Source organism: Otolemur garnettii, unplaced genomic scaffold (assembly GCF_000181295.1).
Source record: "Otolemur garnettii isolate 467f Iridium unplaced genomic scaffold, OtoGar3 scaffold00057, whole genome shotgun sequence".
In the NCBI taxonomy this organism is placed as follows: Eukaryota; Metazoa; Chordata; class Mammalia; order Primates; family Galagidae; genus Otolemur; species Otolemur garnettii.
Window position 1 is genome coordinate 11,189,182 of NW_003852452.1, and position 16,605 is coordinate 11,205,786.

The 16,605-nt window shown below is 42.6% G+C and overlaps 1 protein-coding gene across 1 annotated transcript in view; it reads right to left on the minus strand.

Moving 5' to 3' along the window:
- Positions 1-16,605, minus strand: part of PKP2 (plakophilin 2) — an 89,692-nt gene that overhangs the window by 26,803 nt on the left and 46,284 nt on the right. Inside the window, exon 6 of the mRNA XM_003792490.2 lies at positions 9,492-9,669. Within this exon, the coding sequence (XP_003792538.1) occupies positions 9,492-9,669 (178 nt within the window). The remainder of the gene's footprint in view (positions 1-9,491; positions 9,670-16,605) is intronic.

A 16,605-nucleotide genomic window follows, 5' to 3' on the forward strand; every position in this document is an offset into this window, starting at 1 on the left:
GGCAAGCTGATACACTGACTCTTAAAAAGTGGGTTCACGGACACCAGAGAAGAATGGCTATGTAAGCATGGCCATATTTGTTTTGACTTGTTGAGAGACTTTAAAATAGTGATTTAACTCCCCCCACCAAAGTTTATAATGAAAAAAAAATTTTAAAAACCAAGATCTTGGCTCAGTGCCTATAGCTTAAGTGGCTAAGGTGCCAGCCACATACATCAAACCTGGTGGGTTTGAATCCAGCCCAAGCCCGCCAAAACAACAACGACAACTACAATAAAAAAATAGCTGGGCATCATGGAGGGCACCTATAATACCAGCTATTTGGGAGGCTGAGGCAAGAGAATTGCTTAAGCCCAAGAGTTAGAGGTTGCTTTGAGCTGTGATGCCATGGCACTCTACCCAGGGCGACAGCTTGAGACTCTGTCTCCAAAACAAAACAGAACAAAACAAAAAAACCCCAGGATCTTATTTACCCATTAAGTATTGTTTATACCTTTTCTATTAGTTACTAAAAAAATTTACATGGTAATTTAATTCATTATACCACATACTTGTTTGTCTATCTAAAATAACCAAAATAAAATGTGGTTATGACTGATGGTATAATTATATTAGAAGTAATGCCAATTCCATTATTTATGAACTTCATACTGCTTATGTTTATATATAAAATATGAAGAGTTTAAGTAATTAGCTAAATAACTGAGGTTGAAGTTGATGATTCAATCGCCTTTCTATTTCGAAAAGTCAGTCTCCAGTTGAACTATCTAGATAGTTCTGTCAAGTTTTATGGTAAATTACTTGCCTCAAATAACTGCACTTAGATTACGGTGTTAAAAAGTAACTTCTGGTCTGTTTCGGGTCCTATAGTTGTACAGAAAAGAAAAGATAGGCCTTGAGAGGTGGCTCACCCCTGTAATCCTGGGACTACTCTGGGAGACCACGGTAGGAGGATCCCTTGAGCTCAGGAGTTCAAGACCAGGCTGAGCCTCTACTAAAAATAGAAAAATCAGCCTGGCGCTATAGCTGGTGCCTGTAGTCCCAGATGCTTAGGAGTCTGAGGCAGGAAGATCGTCTGAACCCAGAACTTTGAGGTTGCTGTGAGCTAGGCTGATACCATGGCATTCTAGCCTGAGGTAACAGAGTAAGACTGTGTCTCAAAAAAAGAAGAAAAAAAAAAGTAGTTATTCGATAATCAAGAAAAAAAATCAGACCCTCATTTAATTAAGTATCTTCCAAACTATCTGGGATTATGTACAAGGCTAGACCAAGTAAGTCCTTTTCTGTCATACGTATTCAGGATAAGGGATAGAATGAAAATGCATAATTTAAAAAATGTAGATGCAGTGAATTTCTGAAGTTTAGTATTCAGACAGACATAAAAAATTAAATTAATTATATTTGTATATGTGTGTGCTGGAGAAGATCAATATAATTCGATATATTAAAAATTTACATGACAACATATTTTTCCTTAGAGTGATATTCCAAAGAAACATGCCCTTGACCTTTGGCTAATTAGGGACAAACTGACAGTGATAGCCTCTCTTTCTAAAGGTACAGTTTGCTTCCTCTGCTCCCTCCCCACCTTAGCTGGAGTACCAGTGATAAGTGACAATGAAAATTTCTTCTAAGACAGTTATAAATTTTTTTTATTTTTTGAGACATAATCTCACTATGTTGCCCTGGGTAGAGTGCTGTGCTATCACAGCTCACAGCAACCTCAAACTCTTGAGCTTAAGCAATTCTCTTGCCTCAGCCTCCCAAGTAGCTGGGACTACAGGCATCCTCCATAGCACCTGGCTATTTTTTGGTTGTAGTTGTCATTGTTGTTTGGCAGGCCTGGGCTGGATTTGAACCTGCCAGCTCCAGTGTATGTGGCTGGCGCCCTAGCTGCTGAGCTACAGGCACTGAGCCAAGACAGTTATAAAGTTTATGGCTTAGCGTCTGTAGCACAGTGGTTATAGCGCTGGCCACATATACCAAGGCTGGCAGGTTCGAACCCAGCCCAGGCTAGCTAAACAACAATGATAAATGCAACCAAAAATAGCTGGGCATTGCGGTGGGCGCCTGTAGTCCCAGCTACTTGGGAGGCTGAGGCAAGAGAATTGCTTAAGCCCAAGAGTTTGAGGTTGTTGTGAGCTGTGATGGCACAGCACTCTACCAAGGGTGACGTACTGAGACTCTTGTCTCAAAAACAAACAACAAAAAAAAGAGAGTTATAAATTTTAGAATATAAAAGGATATCATATAATTATCAAAACATGTTTACTACACAATGACTCACGGTAAAAAGTGAAGTTTAAGTCATTTTTTAGGAGAAATGCATTACCAACTGTTTTTCCTCTTTAAGTGGCATAAAATACAAATGCAAAAAAGGAATTTATGTTTTATAATGTGTCATGATAAATTCTGTAATAGCCTTCACAGTTCAGAAACAGATTGTGTCAGTAAGATTAAAGTGGCAATTTTATAGGACTTTTCTATAATAAATAGTTAATGACTTTTCTAGGCTTCATGAATTCTTTTTTTTTTTTCTTTTTTGAGACAGAGTCTTGCTCTGTCACCCAGTGCAACTCACTGCAACCTCAAAATCATTCAAGTGATTCTCCTGCCTCAGGCATATGCCACCTCACCTGGCTATTTTTTTTCTATTTTTTGTAGAGATGGGGTCTTGCTCTTACTCAGGCCAGTCTCCAACTCCTGGCTTCAAGTAATCCTCCCGCCTCAGCCTCCCAAAGTGCTAGGATTACAGGTGTGAGCTGCCGCACCCAGCCTCAAATGCATACTTTGAACATGACTAAAGGACTTTAAAATGATGGAGATGAAATCATGATAGAACAATGAGCCACCACTGATAGAGACCTTCAAACACCTACTCATCTGTTAATAGCTCCTTAAGGGTGACTTTCCCCAGAACCATTTCCTGCCTCCCCAGGCAAACAACTCAACACCTCCACAGTCTATTCCTACCTCTCTCACTTTTCTTACAGAATTTGAGGTCCTTATCGCTTCAGGGGCCTATTTCCTCCACTGAACCCTGAGTTCCTCTAGGGCAAAGGTAGGTCCTATTCTCCTTTGAACTCTCAGAAATTTAAACAGTGGTTTGGGTGGGGCCAGGCCTTCAATAAACACTCAAGGAATGCCCACAGGGTTGCATAACAGCAAGAGTAAAGGCAGATCAGTGCTAAAAATCTCAAGAAGGCCAGACTAGTTGCCATTTTCAAATTCCAGATAACCGGTTCTATAATCCTAAGAGTCTCTGGCGCTTAATTCTTCACCTAAAGGATGAGACTGCTGGCTGCCCAGACTGGTTTGTGTTTGGCCTGAAGAGTTTTCTAAAACAGTGACTCTCACTGCTCTTGGGGCAAGACAGAGCCCCAACCATTTCTCATGGTCTTACACGGTCACACACGTAAGTGCCTGGGCATTTTCATTCTTATCTCTAACTTGCTTCTGCCTCTTACTCCCCTTTTATCCTTTCAGAGAAGACAGAAAAGTAGGGAGAAAAGCGGAGAAGAAAGAAAAGGAAGGAAGGAGGAAAGAAATGAAGGGGAGGAAAGAAAGTATGAGAAATGGACGGAGAAAAAAATGATAAATCTTTGCCAGAAATTTTAGACTCATTCCTAACAAAACCCATCATGTTTAATTACGCTACATTTGAAGCTTTTCCGATCAGAGATGCAGAACACACAGATTTAAAGATCAGGCCGCACCACTTCCCAAGGAACTGGTACTGTGAACCATGGTAGGAATTCATAAGAAATGAGAAGAAAAGGGCTCCAAATTGGTATGTGTGCGCGCCAGCTATAGATTCAAAGATAGGACAGGTATTTCTTTTTCAGTAATTTCCAAGATTGTCACATAAATCTTTGGGGATTCAAAATACCTGGAAGCGTATTGTGGTAATTACAATGGATATTTTCATTAAGTTCCATTTCTAACTCCAAGTAAATAAAGATAATTTTGAAACAAAGAATGGGACATTTTAGCAGGATTTCCCCACTCAAAGAAAGCAAGAAAGCTGCTGAAGTTCCATACCAGCTTCCAAGAAAACGGTTAAACCAATTATTTCTGCTTTGAAGAGGGATGTTTGTGGAGAAATATGCCTATACCCTAATTAGCTACATTTTGATGTTAGAGTAATCGACTAACGGAAATTCAGTGCTAGTGGCGTGCTGGTAAGTGTTCACCGAGTAGTCTTCCGGGGCTGGAGGTAAGGGGAGATACCTGATTTGTACCGTTGGCCAATTTCTTCCTTCTTTCTTTTTTTAGAGACAGTCTCACTATGCAATTCAGGCTGGACTACTGGGTTCAAGCAATCCCCCTGCCTCAGATTCACACAGGTAGCTGAGACTCCTGGTGCCCACAGCCTGGCTTGCATTTGCTAATTTCTTAGTGAAAACACTTCCATCATGGCTGGTTTCAAGCTCCTAACATCATGTCACTGACTAGAGAGTTAGGATGAGATTCCAACAATCATTCTTACTTGTAGGACGTGCTAGAGCATACAAGTGGTTTTTCCTCTCCTCACTTGGATTGTATTACTCATGACACTAGTATAATATTCTTTAAGAAAAAAATTGAAACTTGCATAAGAACACTGTCAACTCAATGACAAAATTTTCATCATCTTTCAGTGGGACGTACGAGAAGTATGACACTGCTAAGGTCCCTAAAGAAACCACCCAGGGCCAAGGTAAACGCTGTTGCAGGCAGATGCTAATCCTGTAGATAAATGATCTGCCACCTGGCGAAGATGGTGCACCTGCTGATTTTGGCTTTGTTGAAGGATAAGCTGTACCTGTTCTCCTATGTGAATCTCATCTTGCTGTAGCAGCCCCAGGTGGGCAGAACTGGCATCGCTGCCACAAGTTTATTACTAAAGCAAACATTTAACCTGCAGAACAGATTCGCTCCGCACCATTGCCATACGCAGACCAGAAATGATCGCAATGTCAACTCTAGTCAAGGGGGAAAGTCCCTGGTGGATACAAAAGGCTTTCAACAAAGTAGATGGAAAGAATTCACTGCAATAGTCCAAGTGGAACATTTGAAGGTCAAAAACACGACACTGTTCACGTTGCCAGTTCAGCTCACTGCTGGCTCTGAACGCACAAAGAGGGAAACTACCTCAAATCCATCTGTAGCAATTAAGACATTTGCTGCCATTTATGATCTTTTTATTCAGCTAAGATTGAGTGTTACGAGTTTGTTGACATATTTTAAAAAAAGTTTTTAGGAGTCTGAAGAAGGTGGACTGCCTCAGCTCAGGAGTTCGAGACCAGCCTGAACACGAGTGAGACCTCATCTCCAAAAATAGCCGGGCGTTGTGGCGGGCACCTGTAGTCCCGGCTACTTGGGAGGCTCAGGCAAAAGAATTGCTTGAGCCTAAGATTTAGAGGTTGCTGTGAGCTAAGACTCCATGGCACTCTATTGAGGGTGACGAAGTGAGATTCTGTCTCAAAAACTAAATAAATACATAAATAAAAGTTTTTAGTTTCTCAACAGTGGAGAAACAAGCACCACATGTACTCACTATTAAACAGGCACTAACCAACAAGGACACATGTACACAGAGGAAAGTAAAACTCAGTGGAAACTAACGGTGGGGGGGGGGGCAAACATCTCCCTGATGTGTACAATGAATACCACGTGGGGGGCAGTCTCACCTATAGCTGGACCTCGAGCATGACAAAAGTGATCGGATCCATGTAACCTAAAATACTTGTACTCCCTTAATACTTTGGAAATGGACACTATTTAACTGTAGTTCTTGTCTTCCATTCTGTATATTCACCTGGTGGCCTTTGTACACATTGTGACCTCTCGCCTGAAGTCGTTTGCATTGCCATCTCTTGTTTCAGAAAGACGTCCCAGTTCAGTCATATGCTGCTTTTTTTGTATCTTCTCTGATTATAGAAATGTGGCAGAGAGCTCTACATATACAGAAGTTCCAGAACAAAAGCACTGGGATGTAGGTGCAGTGCCCAGAAGGAGGAATGAATACGGTTCTAGACTGGTTTATCTGACACCTCTGACGCTGGCAGACAGTGAAGAACAGAGGTTTCACCCACACGAACCTGGTCTGGGGACACGTGACAAGACATTCATGTACATGCTGATTAAATGAGGAGCTTTGGCTTTGAAGACAGAGTTCCCGGATCTGAATTCCAGCTCCATCCATTGCTAGCTACATGACTCTGGGAAAAAAATCATTTAACCTTTTGGGCCAGTTTCCTCACCTACAAAATGGGGAAAATCTACTTGATAAAGGCTGATGCTGAGAATAAACTGAGAAAATCCTCATAAAGCATTTAGAACCGTTTCTGGACTATAATAACAATAAATGTGAGCTACTGTTGTTACAAATTAGATATACAGATGAAATAAGAATGGGTAGTTTAGTAAGCATATACACTATGGCATGTGATTTCCCAGATCTCTGCTATATTCTGCTTTTGGAAGCAGTTCAAATGAGCCGTTTGGATTGTTTTGGAAACAGTTTGGAATGGTGTCATTGACTGGCTGAATGAGGGTACTCAGCTATTACATGTTCTGAAAATATGTGCCAACCAGGGCATTGCTTCAGTCAAACTATGCATATCTTCTACTCCTTGATTTAAGGGGGGGCCTGTGGGACGACGTGTAACTGACACCTTTGCCTTTGGGTTTTCCCCTTTACAGCTTTCTTGTTGACACGTGCCTTATTTTTCACACAAAATTTACTAGATTTCTGTCCTCCACGCTAGTTAATTTTGCTTAGAGGAAAAAAAAATTAACTCTCTAACGTGGCCCCACAATCTGGCCTTAGCCTATGCTTCCCATTCCTGTTGGATTATTTTCTACCCCCAACTCCATACTCTGACCAGACTTGGTTATTCACTAATTCACCATGTATTTCTGTTTGCTCACTCATTCACTTAATCATTTCATTCATATACTTTAGGCTTACTTACTATGTGCCAGAAACTTTCCTAGGTGTTGAAGATTAAAGATTTTTTTTTTTGGAGACAGAATCTCATTATGTTGCCCTCAGTGGAGTGCCATGGCATCGCAGCTCACAGCAATCTCAGATTCTTGTGCTTAAGCGATTCTCCTGCCTCAGCCTCCCAAATAGCTGGAACTACAGGTGCCTGCCACAACGCCCAGCTGATTTTTGTTGCAGTTGTCCTCGTTGTTTAGCTGGCCCAGGCTGGGTTCGAACCCGCCAGCCTTGGTCTATGTGGCAGTACCATAACCACTGTGCTTCGGTTGCTGAGCCTAAAGGTTTTTTTTTTTTTAACGCAGGGACCTAGCTTTAAAGGCGCTCCCAATCCAGCAGCAAAGCTGTGTAAACAACTCATCATAACCGAGCAAGGTGATAAAACCCGCAACAATGGTGATTTGCCCATAAAATGCTATTTGAGCCCTTAGGAAGAAGCAATGCTTTTTTGCTGAAGAATCAGGACAGTGTTTCACAGAAAAGGTGAACTTTATCTTTGATGTTAAACAATTAGGAGATTAAATATTCAACAGGCTGATAATAGAAAATGTTTACCAGGCAAATAAAATTAAATGAAGCCTCTGACTACATGGAAGTGCCTATGACATCGAAGGCAAGGCAAGTACTTTCGTGGGTATGAGGCAGGTCACGGGAAAAAAGGGGGCAAAGACGGTTGTGGACAGACTGTAAAGGGTGTGCGTGCTGTGATGCACCAAGGCACCTTCCATTTTTGTTCTGTTTGCAAGGATTTCTACCCCTCTTTAGAACAGACCTTTCCATTCTGGCTATAAAGCAGGTATCTGATCTAGGCTCGGCCAATCCAGGTAACAGGGACTCAAATCGTATATACCTTTCGAAGCAGGGCCAGGAACGACCCTTCCTGAGATTGGCACCATCATTTGAAGAAAGAGGTGCACTTTTTCTGTGTGTGGCTAAGCAAGAGCTGCCTGCGATCATCTGCCCGGAAGATAAGGCTAGTTTGCATTTGTAGAGAATGAGCCCGACATGCAAAACGGGAGAGCAGAAAACAGATAAAACTAGAACAAGAGTGAGTCCTAGGATGCTGAACTTCTGTCCTAGGGAGGGACTGAGGCCAGGGTACACTTCCTCCATTTCCCCAAGTGACCTTCAACCTCTCAGACTCGTGGGTGGATGAGTCCCTATTTGGTTTCAGTGAGGTTAAATTCTGCCATTTTCAAGAGAAAGGGTCCTGATTGATACATCCGCTGTATTAAGAACTCTGTTTAACATGACAAGGCAGTAGAAGCCACCACAGAGACACCAAATGGTCTTCGCCTTTAGAGCCCTTCTGACTACCAAGCAGCTGGCGGGCCCAGTGCCCTTGGCACCTCTTCTCTAGCGCCTTCCTGGTCTCCCCTGCCCTGCCACATGAATAGCCCTTTGTTCTGCGTTTCCGCAGCGCTGCACTTGAACCTCTGACATCCCAGTTCTTAGACTTCAGGGGCCAACATAATCACCTTGAGGGCTTGTTAAAACTAGATTGCTGGGCCCGCCCTGACAGTTTCTGATTTGGCAGGTCTGGGCTGGGGCCTGAGAATTCTAACAAGTTCCGGGTGATGCTGACAACACTGGCCCAGTGGCCAAGCTTGGAGAACCACTGCTCTGACACATTTACTCATAGCTGTACTCTACTTCATTTGCCCATGTGTGTTCTTTGCTAGATGAAATATTCCTTAAGGATTTTCTTTTCTTTTCTTTTTTTTTTTTGAGACACAGTCTCACTTTGTCACTCTTAGTAGAGTGCAGTGACATCATAGCTCACAGCAACCTCCAACTCTTGGGCTTGAGCGATTCTCTTGCCTCAGCCTCCCAAGTAGCTGGGACGACAGGTGCTCATCACCACAAGGCCCAGCTATTTCGTTGCTGTAGTTGTCACTGTTGTTTAGCAGGCCCTGGCCGGGTTCAACCCTGCCAGCCCCCGTATATGTGGCTGGCACCCTAACTCTTTTTGTATTTCTGAGACAAAGTCTTACTTTGTCACCCCCGGGTAGAGTACTGTGGCATCATAGCTCACAGCAGCCCCAAACTCCTGGGCTCAAGTGATTCTCTTATCTCAGCCTCCTGAGTAGGTGGGACTACAGGTGCCCACCACAACACCCAGCTATCTTTAGAAACGGGGGTCTTGCTCTTGCTCAGCAGGTCTCGAACCCATGAGCTCAAGGCAATCCACCCGCCTGGGCCTTCCAGAGTTGTAGGATTATATAGGCATGAGCCACCGTACCCAGCCTAGGATTTTCTTATTTGCCTCTATGCAACTCTCCCTAGTTAACATAATGCTTGACACTGTGTGATTAAGGGTGGAGATAAAAGTAAATAACTTATCATAATAAATTCTCTCAGTTACTGTCCAAACAAGAGTCTCTCCAGAAATGAACTGTGTAACTTAGAGGAAGGATCAAAAAAAGGCAGCATATATCCTCACTTCTCTGGGGCTACCTAATTCTGATGACGTCTTCTACCTGGGCGAGGAACTGAGTGGCCTTACCTCAGGCATCCGGTGACGTTGTAGAATATATCATAGTCCAGCAAACCGTTGGCTTTGGGGTAGTCTCCTTCAGGCCAGCCCGAGTAGGGGATGATGACCTGCTCAGTCAGTGTGAGCAAGGCTTCTGTGATCATGAGATTCTTAAGCTTGTCATTTGAGGACAAATTCCACAGCAAACCTAGAGAGGCACAGAGTTACCATGAACACAGAGCAAGGTGCGGCAAAACGATGGCTGTCACCTCAAGGGAGGTGACCTAAGGACTACAAGTAGTTTTTTTTGCAGTTTTTGGCCAGGGCTGGGTTTGAACCCGCCACCTCCGGCATATGGGCCGGTGCCCGACTCCTTTGAACCACAGGTGCCACCCAACTACGAGTAGTTTTTAAAAAGGGGGGGTGGTGGTGGTAGAGATAAGATAGGTCCTTTCTCAACTGAAAGGCCCTTTCTAGAGCTCATTAGATGGCAATAGAGGATAACCCATAAAAATGACAAATACACATCCTATGGTACAAAATTGTTCAGGTTTTAAATGAGTCAGGAATGTATATGAAAGCTAGAAATATGCCAACATTTAGTGCTGTTTCTCTCAAAAAGCCCTTCCACAAAGCAGAGTTTACTGGGATAATAAACTCTGGGTTTACCAATAGGTAGCCTTGAAATGGTCCTATGGTAATTAAGACTTCAACTTTTTTTTTTTGAGACAGAGCCTCAAGCTGTCGCCTGGGCTCAAGTGATTCTCGTGCCTCAGCCTCGCAAACAGCTGTGACTTCAGGTGCCTGCCACAACACTGGGCTATTTTTTGGTTGCAGCTGTCATTACTGTTTGGCAGGCCTGGGCTGGATTTGAACCTGCCAGCTCAGGTGTATGTGGCTGGCACCTTAGCTGCTTGAGCCACAGGCACTGAGTTAAGACTTCAACATTTTTTCTTTGTATTTTTTTTTTTTTTTTTTGTAGAAAGAGCCTCAAGCTGTCCTCCTGGGTAGAGTGCTGTGGCATCACAGCTCACAGCAACCTCCAACTCCTGGGCTCAAGCGAGTCTCCTGCCTCAGCCTCCCAAGTAGCTGGAACCACAGGTGCCCGCCACAATGCCTGGCCATTTTTTGGTTGCAGCCGTCATTGTTGTTTGGCGGGGCACGGGCTGGATTCGAACCTGCCACCTTAGGTATATGTGGCTGGCGCCTTAGCCACTTGAGCCACAGGTGCCAGACCAAGACTTCAACATTTTAAACGTCATATTTTTTCCCCTTCAGATAAAATATAGTCATATTTTTTCTCCTATAGAAATATCTTCTCACCCCACCTTTTCCCTCACTACCTAGAACTTTTACCTGACATTTTTTCCCTCCCAACAATAGCACAAAGGCCTGCAGAAAGCCTTTCCCTCAGCCTGTCAACAGGAGGCTGATCAATATCACCAATGAATGTTTATTGACTCCTATCCAATGACAGAGTTTATGTCCTCCGGCAAGTTATGCTGGCTACCTCCTGTATTTCTTGTTTAACAGTTTGGCAGTGAAGGACAGACACGAGTATTTTATCTATCTGACAATTTGCATGGTCTAAGTACTAATTGAATGGTAGTTCCACATTTACCCATTTAATTTTCCCTTTCCCTGAATCTCCTACATTAAAGAGAAAGACCATATAAGCCAAACCCGAAGAAATCGGGAAAATAGCATATCATACTTTCCAGGGCATTTATGATACAGAGACTGAAGGTGGGTACTCAGGGAAAATAGAACGTGGCATATACAGTTAGCATTTGTTTTCTTACAGATTTTGTGCTGAAATACTCCTGATTTGGTGTAAGAAAGGCCATGCATCTATTGTTTGCTATTCCAGTGACTCCCGGCAGGTGTCAAGTTGCCTTCTCTTCTTTCATACTTTAGTAGGTTACCCCAGGAAAGGGGAAAAGGGGAGAGACAGAAAGAGAGGGGATGAGTTTTCCCTGTCTACCCGATCCTTCTCACTGCCTAGTCAATTAATTCCTATGTCTTAAATTGATTGCATCGTCTGTACAAAGGAAGAGGAAGCACGGATACACAAGTCTATTTTATGATAAAAAGCAAACATGGTGGTCTTGGTGAAATCATATGGTTATTATAATCTCCTTTGATATTAATGACTAAAGTAATCATCTGTATGGTTAAAGCTTAGTCATACTCAATCATATTTATATTTGGCCCAATCAATCAGAACAGTTTAGGCCTAACGCAACCTTCTGGGTTTCAACGGTTTGCTTGGCTGTATACAAGTAGCTAATTTTTGAAATAGCAATCACATTTCCTCTGCAGGGTACACGCAGCTTCCGTTACACACAGTGACACTGGGTCTGGTAGCTGGTGAGGACTAGATCTCTGGCTTAAGGGAGGTCTCTTCCTGACCAAAGTAGCTTGTGGGGTTAGTTATGGGCAGTGTCCCTCAGCCACAGGGACTGCAACGCAATGACTTCATTCCTCCCACTTCCGAAGAGGCCCTGGAAGGGGGACAGATAGAACAAAACTCAGAAGGTGGTTGAAAACAATTTAAAGGCAGGTCTGAGGTTGAGTTTTGGTTACTAAGCTACAAAAGAAAGTTAGAAAGAAAAGCTTCCCTGAGTTCCAAATAAGCAAGCAAATTAACAGTCTCTGGCTGCCAGAAGCTTAAAAATGTGAAGCATAATGATGTTTTCCTCTTTTTGAAAAGGACCACACAGGGCACTCAAAGAAAAAATACACCTTACAATAAAAACCAGGGAGGATTAATTTGAACAAAGGGAGTGGAATTTCCCGTCAACAGTCAATATCCTTTAGAGCTTGGCATGCTATATTGCTTGCACAGAAGTGTATGATTTGGAAAGTTTTAGTAAAATTTTTGTTAATGTAGGATATTGTTTAGAAATGTCATGCCTGTCAAATTTCTGGGTGGCAAGAAGCTAGGAAAAAAACGAAAATGTTCCATAGAGATTTGGGATTATATATAGTATATATGCACACACCCTCATACGCGCATATAAAACCAGGAGGTAACCAACTGTAAATTGGGAAAATATGTACAATAATATGAGACAAAAGATTAATACCCCTAATATATACAGTGCTTATGCATGATTAAAAAATGAAACAGAAAAATGGAGAAACTACTTAACACAAAATCAAAAGAAATTAGGGGCTAATGCACACAGGAATGAGTGTTTTCTAGTAACTAAAGAAACACAAACTTGAATAGTAGATACGCCACATTTCTATGACTAAATGAGGCAAAACTAGAACCAACAAGTGAAATCATAAGGAAGAAGATTTTGGCTTGCTGAAAGCATAAACTTTTAAGAAGTCTTTGAAGAAAAATGAAATATCTAACTTGTAAGATCTTGTTCTGTCACTGGAGTGGATGAAAATTAGCCTATCCCTTATCAAAGCATTGACAAGGGGGTTTCATCTCGAAATTAGAGCGTGAGACTAGATGACTGGTTTCCAAATGGGCCCAGTGACAAATCAGAATCATATAGTCCTAGGCCACACCTCAAATTTACTGAGTCAGAATCTCAGGATGGGTTCCAGTAATTTATATTTTAAAAAATGATTCCAGGCTTGGCGCCTGTAGCTCAAGCAGCTAAGGTGACAGCCACATACACTGGAGCTGGTGGGTTCGAATCCAGCCCAGGCCCGTCAAACAACAATGATGGCTACAACCAAAAAATAGCTGGTTGTTGTGATGGGCGCCTGTAGTCCCAGCTACTTGGGAGGCGGAGGCAGGAGACTCGCTTGAGCCCAGGAGTTGGAGGTTGCTATGAGCTGTGATGCCACAGCACTCTACCCAGGGTGACAGCTTGAGGCTCTGTCTCAAAAAAAAAAAAAAGATTCCAATTACGGGCATTCGGAAACCGCAGGACTAGATGACTGTGAATAGATGTCTCTTTCAATGACCACACTCTGTGTTCCTGAAATATTAGGTTTTCATTCTTCAGCTGTCACCTTTAGTCCATTTTGTCACAGTAGCTAAATGCCTATTATTATAGTTCTCTGTTGCAGCTGGTCTGCCTGTAGTTTATGAAACAGCCTTTATGATGAGGCTTTTAAGCCAAAAAGATTCTAGCCAAAAAGAAAGGGAACTGGATTCTGTTGAGGGGTATGGTTTGAATAATTATCAATTACAAGAAAAATAATAACTCTATTATTTATAAATTTATTGCTGTGATGTATGTAAAAAATAGGTAAATAGTAAAGTAATCTTAGATATTCAAACTCAACATTTAAGTTTGGTGCCTGTAGCACAGTGGTTATGGTCGGCCACATGCATCGAGGCTGGCAGGTTCAAACCCAGCCTGGGCCAGCTAAACAACAATAATTGCAACAAAGAAATAGCCAGGCGTTGTAGCAGGCGCCTGTAGTCCCAGCTACTTGGGAGGCTGAGGCAGGAGACTCGCCTGAGCCCAGGAGTTGGAGGTTGCTGTGAGACCACGGCACTCTACTGAGGGCAACCTAGTGAAATTCTGTCTCAGACAAATAAACTCAAACTCAATAATAATACTGCCTTATTTAGGATAGGAAATACAGTCATTTAACTAAAGCTTCATTAACACTTAGGTAGCAAAACTTACAAATTTGATGATTACAGAAATCCTTATCTTCAGTGAAAAAAGATGAGGAGGAGGATGAAATGATGACGGCAACAAATACAACAGGACAAGGAGGAGAACTGGTTCTTTTTAACCTTGTTTTTCAAAGGCTCACAGAGCAGAAGGAGTATTTTTTTTTTTTTTTAATAATTTCTCTTGCATAGATATATTCCTTCCCCTTCAATCTTACCTAGAATATCAGACTATGGAAAAGGTCATTTATTCTAAGTTTTACATAAACCCAGAGCACCCTGTTACACATTATGAATGCAGAATAAAATAATTACCTAAAGATGCATCATGAATATTTCATACTAAAATACTTCAAATAGTTTATTAAAATGCAGCAAACTAGTTAAGTGTTTCCATAAAATACGCAGAGGCTAATATGCATTTTTAACAGATTTCCCTGACCGTCACCCCTGACTCTTTCTGATGCTGTAGGCCCAGGAGGGACAAGAAGCCCGGCTTCTTCCTTACCATGACCTGTTTTAACCCAAGGCATAGCCCTGCTCACTCCAGCATTGCTCACCACTCAGTGACCTTGAAGATGAACTTCTGAGACTAGGCTGTGCCCTTCTCATTTCAATTAAAGAGACACTACCACACTCACTAGGTGAAGGAGAGAGAACAATTTCATGGGGGCAAGGCTTTGCTCCTGAAGTCTTTTCATTAGAAGAGGGAAGAGCTTCCCTTTCAGGCTGGTCCTGCAAATGCCAGAAAGGTCAGCGAGTTACATTCTTTCCCAGCGAGCGAAATTCCGAAGCTGCACTTCTTACGTATATGCAGAGACAGATGGTTCTTTTTTACATTTTGGCCAGAAAAATCAGGGTTTTTATCTTAAAGCGCACCTGATTCTTTTCTTTGTGTGTCATCTAGATATTCTCGGGCCAAAAGGCCCTTTTTGTCATTTGGTTAGACGTCTGTAGTTGTTGAGAAACTTATACGAACCCCGCAGCGGGTACTGAAATTAAATATCCAGGCAGGACTTAAGTGGCAACCTGATGTTTAAGGATGCAAAAGCAGTTCAGAGAAGCCCCATCCTTCCAACCTCTGCTAAAGGGGGCGCAGAGGACCACAGCATGGGAAATGTGTCCGAGAAGGGAAGTTGAGTCAGCTACTGAAGACTATGCTGGCTCCCCAAACAGTCTAAGTGTGGAGAAGGATCCCGGCCAGGGTAAAACAACAGTGTGGACAAAGATACCAAGACAGAAAATAGACACGGGGAAACCAGTAGGTGTTTAGGGTTTCAGAACCTGGGCTGGAAGGGTCTGGGAGGAGACTCAGAGGTCAGTGGCTCTCGTCATAACATCTTTGTGTGGGAAAGTACAGGGTACAGACTCTATTATATAGGCAATCGGGAGCATAACGGGGGAGTATTTTTATTATAAAGAAATCACTAGAAGACTGGAGGATGGATTGGCAATGGGCACGCTGCTGAATACAAAGGCCGCAGGCAGGAAGACGGCGGGAAGCAAGGCAGGGGAGGAGGAAGGCTCAAAAAAGGAGTGAGGCAGAATTCTCCCATCGGACTCTCAGAGACAAGCCCTTCCCAGACACCCACACCAACGGGTCGCCGTGTGCCCCAGCAGGAATAGGTGGGATGATATCCCAAAACACCGAGACGAAACTGGGTTCAAACCCAGGCTTTGTTCGTTACTGGCTGTGCAACCTTGGACAATTTCCTTACCCCTGTGAGCCACACAATGATCACATGTAAATCATCAATTACGCTCCCACCGCCTTGTGGAGTTGTCAGGAGAAGCAGAGATGAAAAATAGAAAGCCCTAGCTTATGGAATAACACATAATAGGGGCTCCAAAAAGGTAGAAGAAAAGATCGCATATATGCTTACTTGCTTTGTTTTTCCAAGCAAAGATATAAACGCATCCATATTAGGTCAAGAATTTAATTCTGAAGCCCCAAAAGCCCCAACTTAGCTCTACTAATAGAATAGCTACGGAGTAATTTAGAAGGATTTGTATCAAATGTTCAAGTGTCAGTTCAGTTTAGTTGGCATGTAATGAACACCTTCCAGTAGGGATTTCTGGCTTGTCCTAGAAATCCTGGGTACTATACAATCAGCTCTATAGATTATCTAATGATGCCCAGATGGTTTCCATGGCATCAGTATCACAGAATGTTCTCTGGCTTTAGTCTCCTATTGCCTATGCAAGAGCAGAGACAGCGTGGTCCAGCCGGTTACCCCTGACGCTCTCCCAAGTTTTTTAACTACCGTGTGCCCAGCTCTGACCACTCTCATTTTCCAAGTTTCCTGTAAATGACCAGTGGCTTCTCTCTGCCTCTTTGCTTATTGGTAATGCTCACTTTGCCAGGAATAACTTTCATTCTTTCTTTGAAAACATCAATACAAAGCCATCCCTTTTTTAAGGCCAACTTTGAAATACAACTCCTTCATGAAGTCTTTTCTGTCTATAAAATAAGAATCTGTTTGGGTCTCTTTTGTGATTCATTCCTGTATCTTAATGAAGAAAATGTAGGTTCTTTTTTTTTTTTTT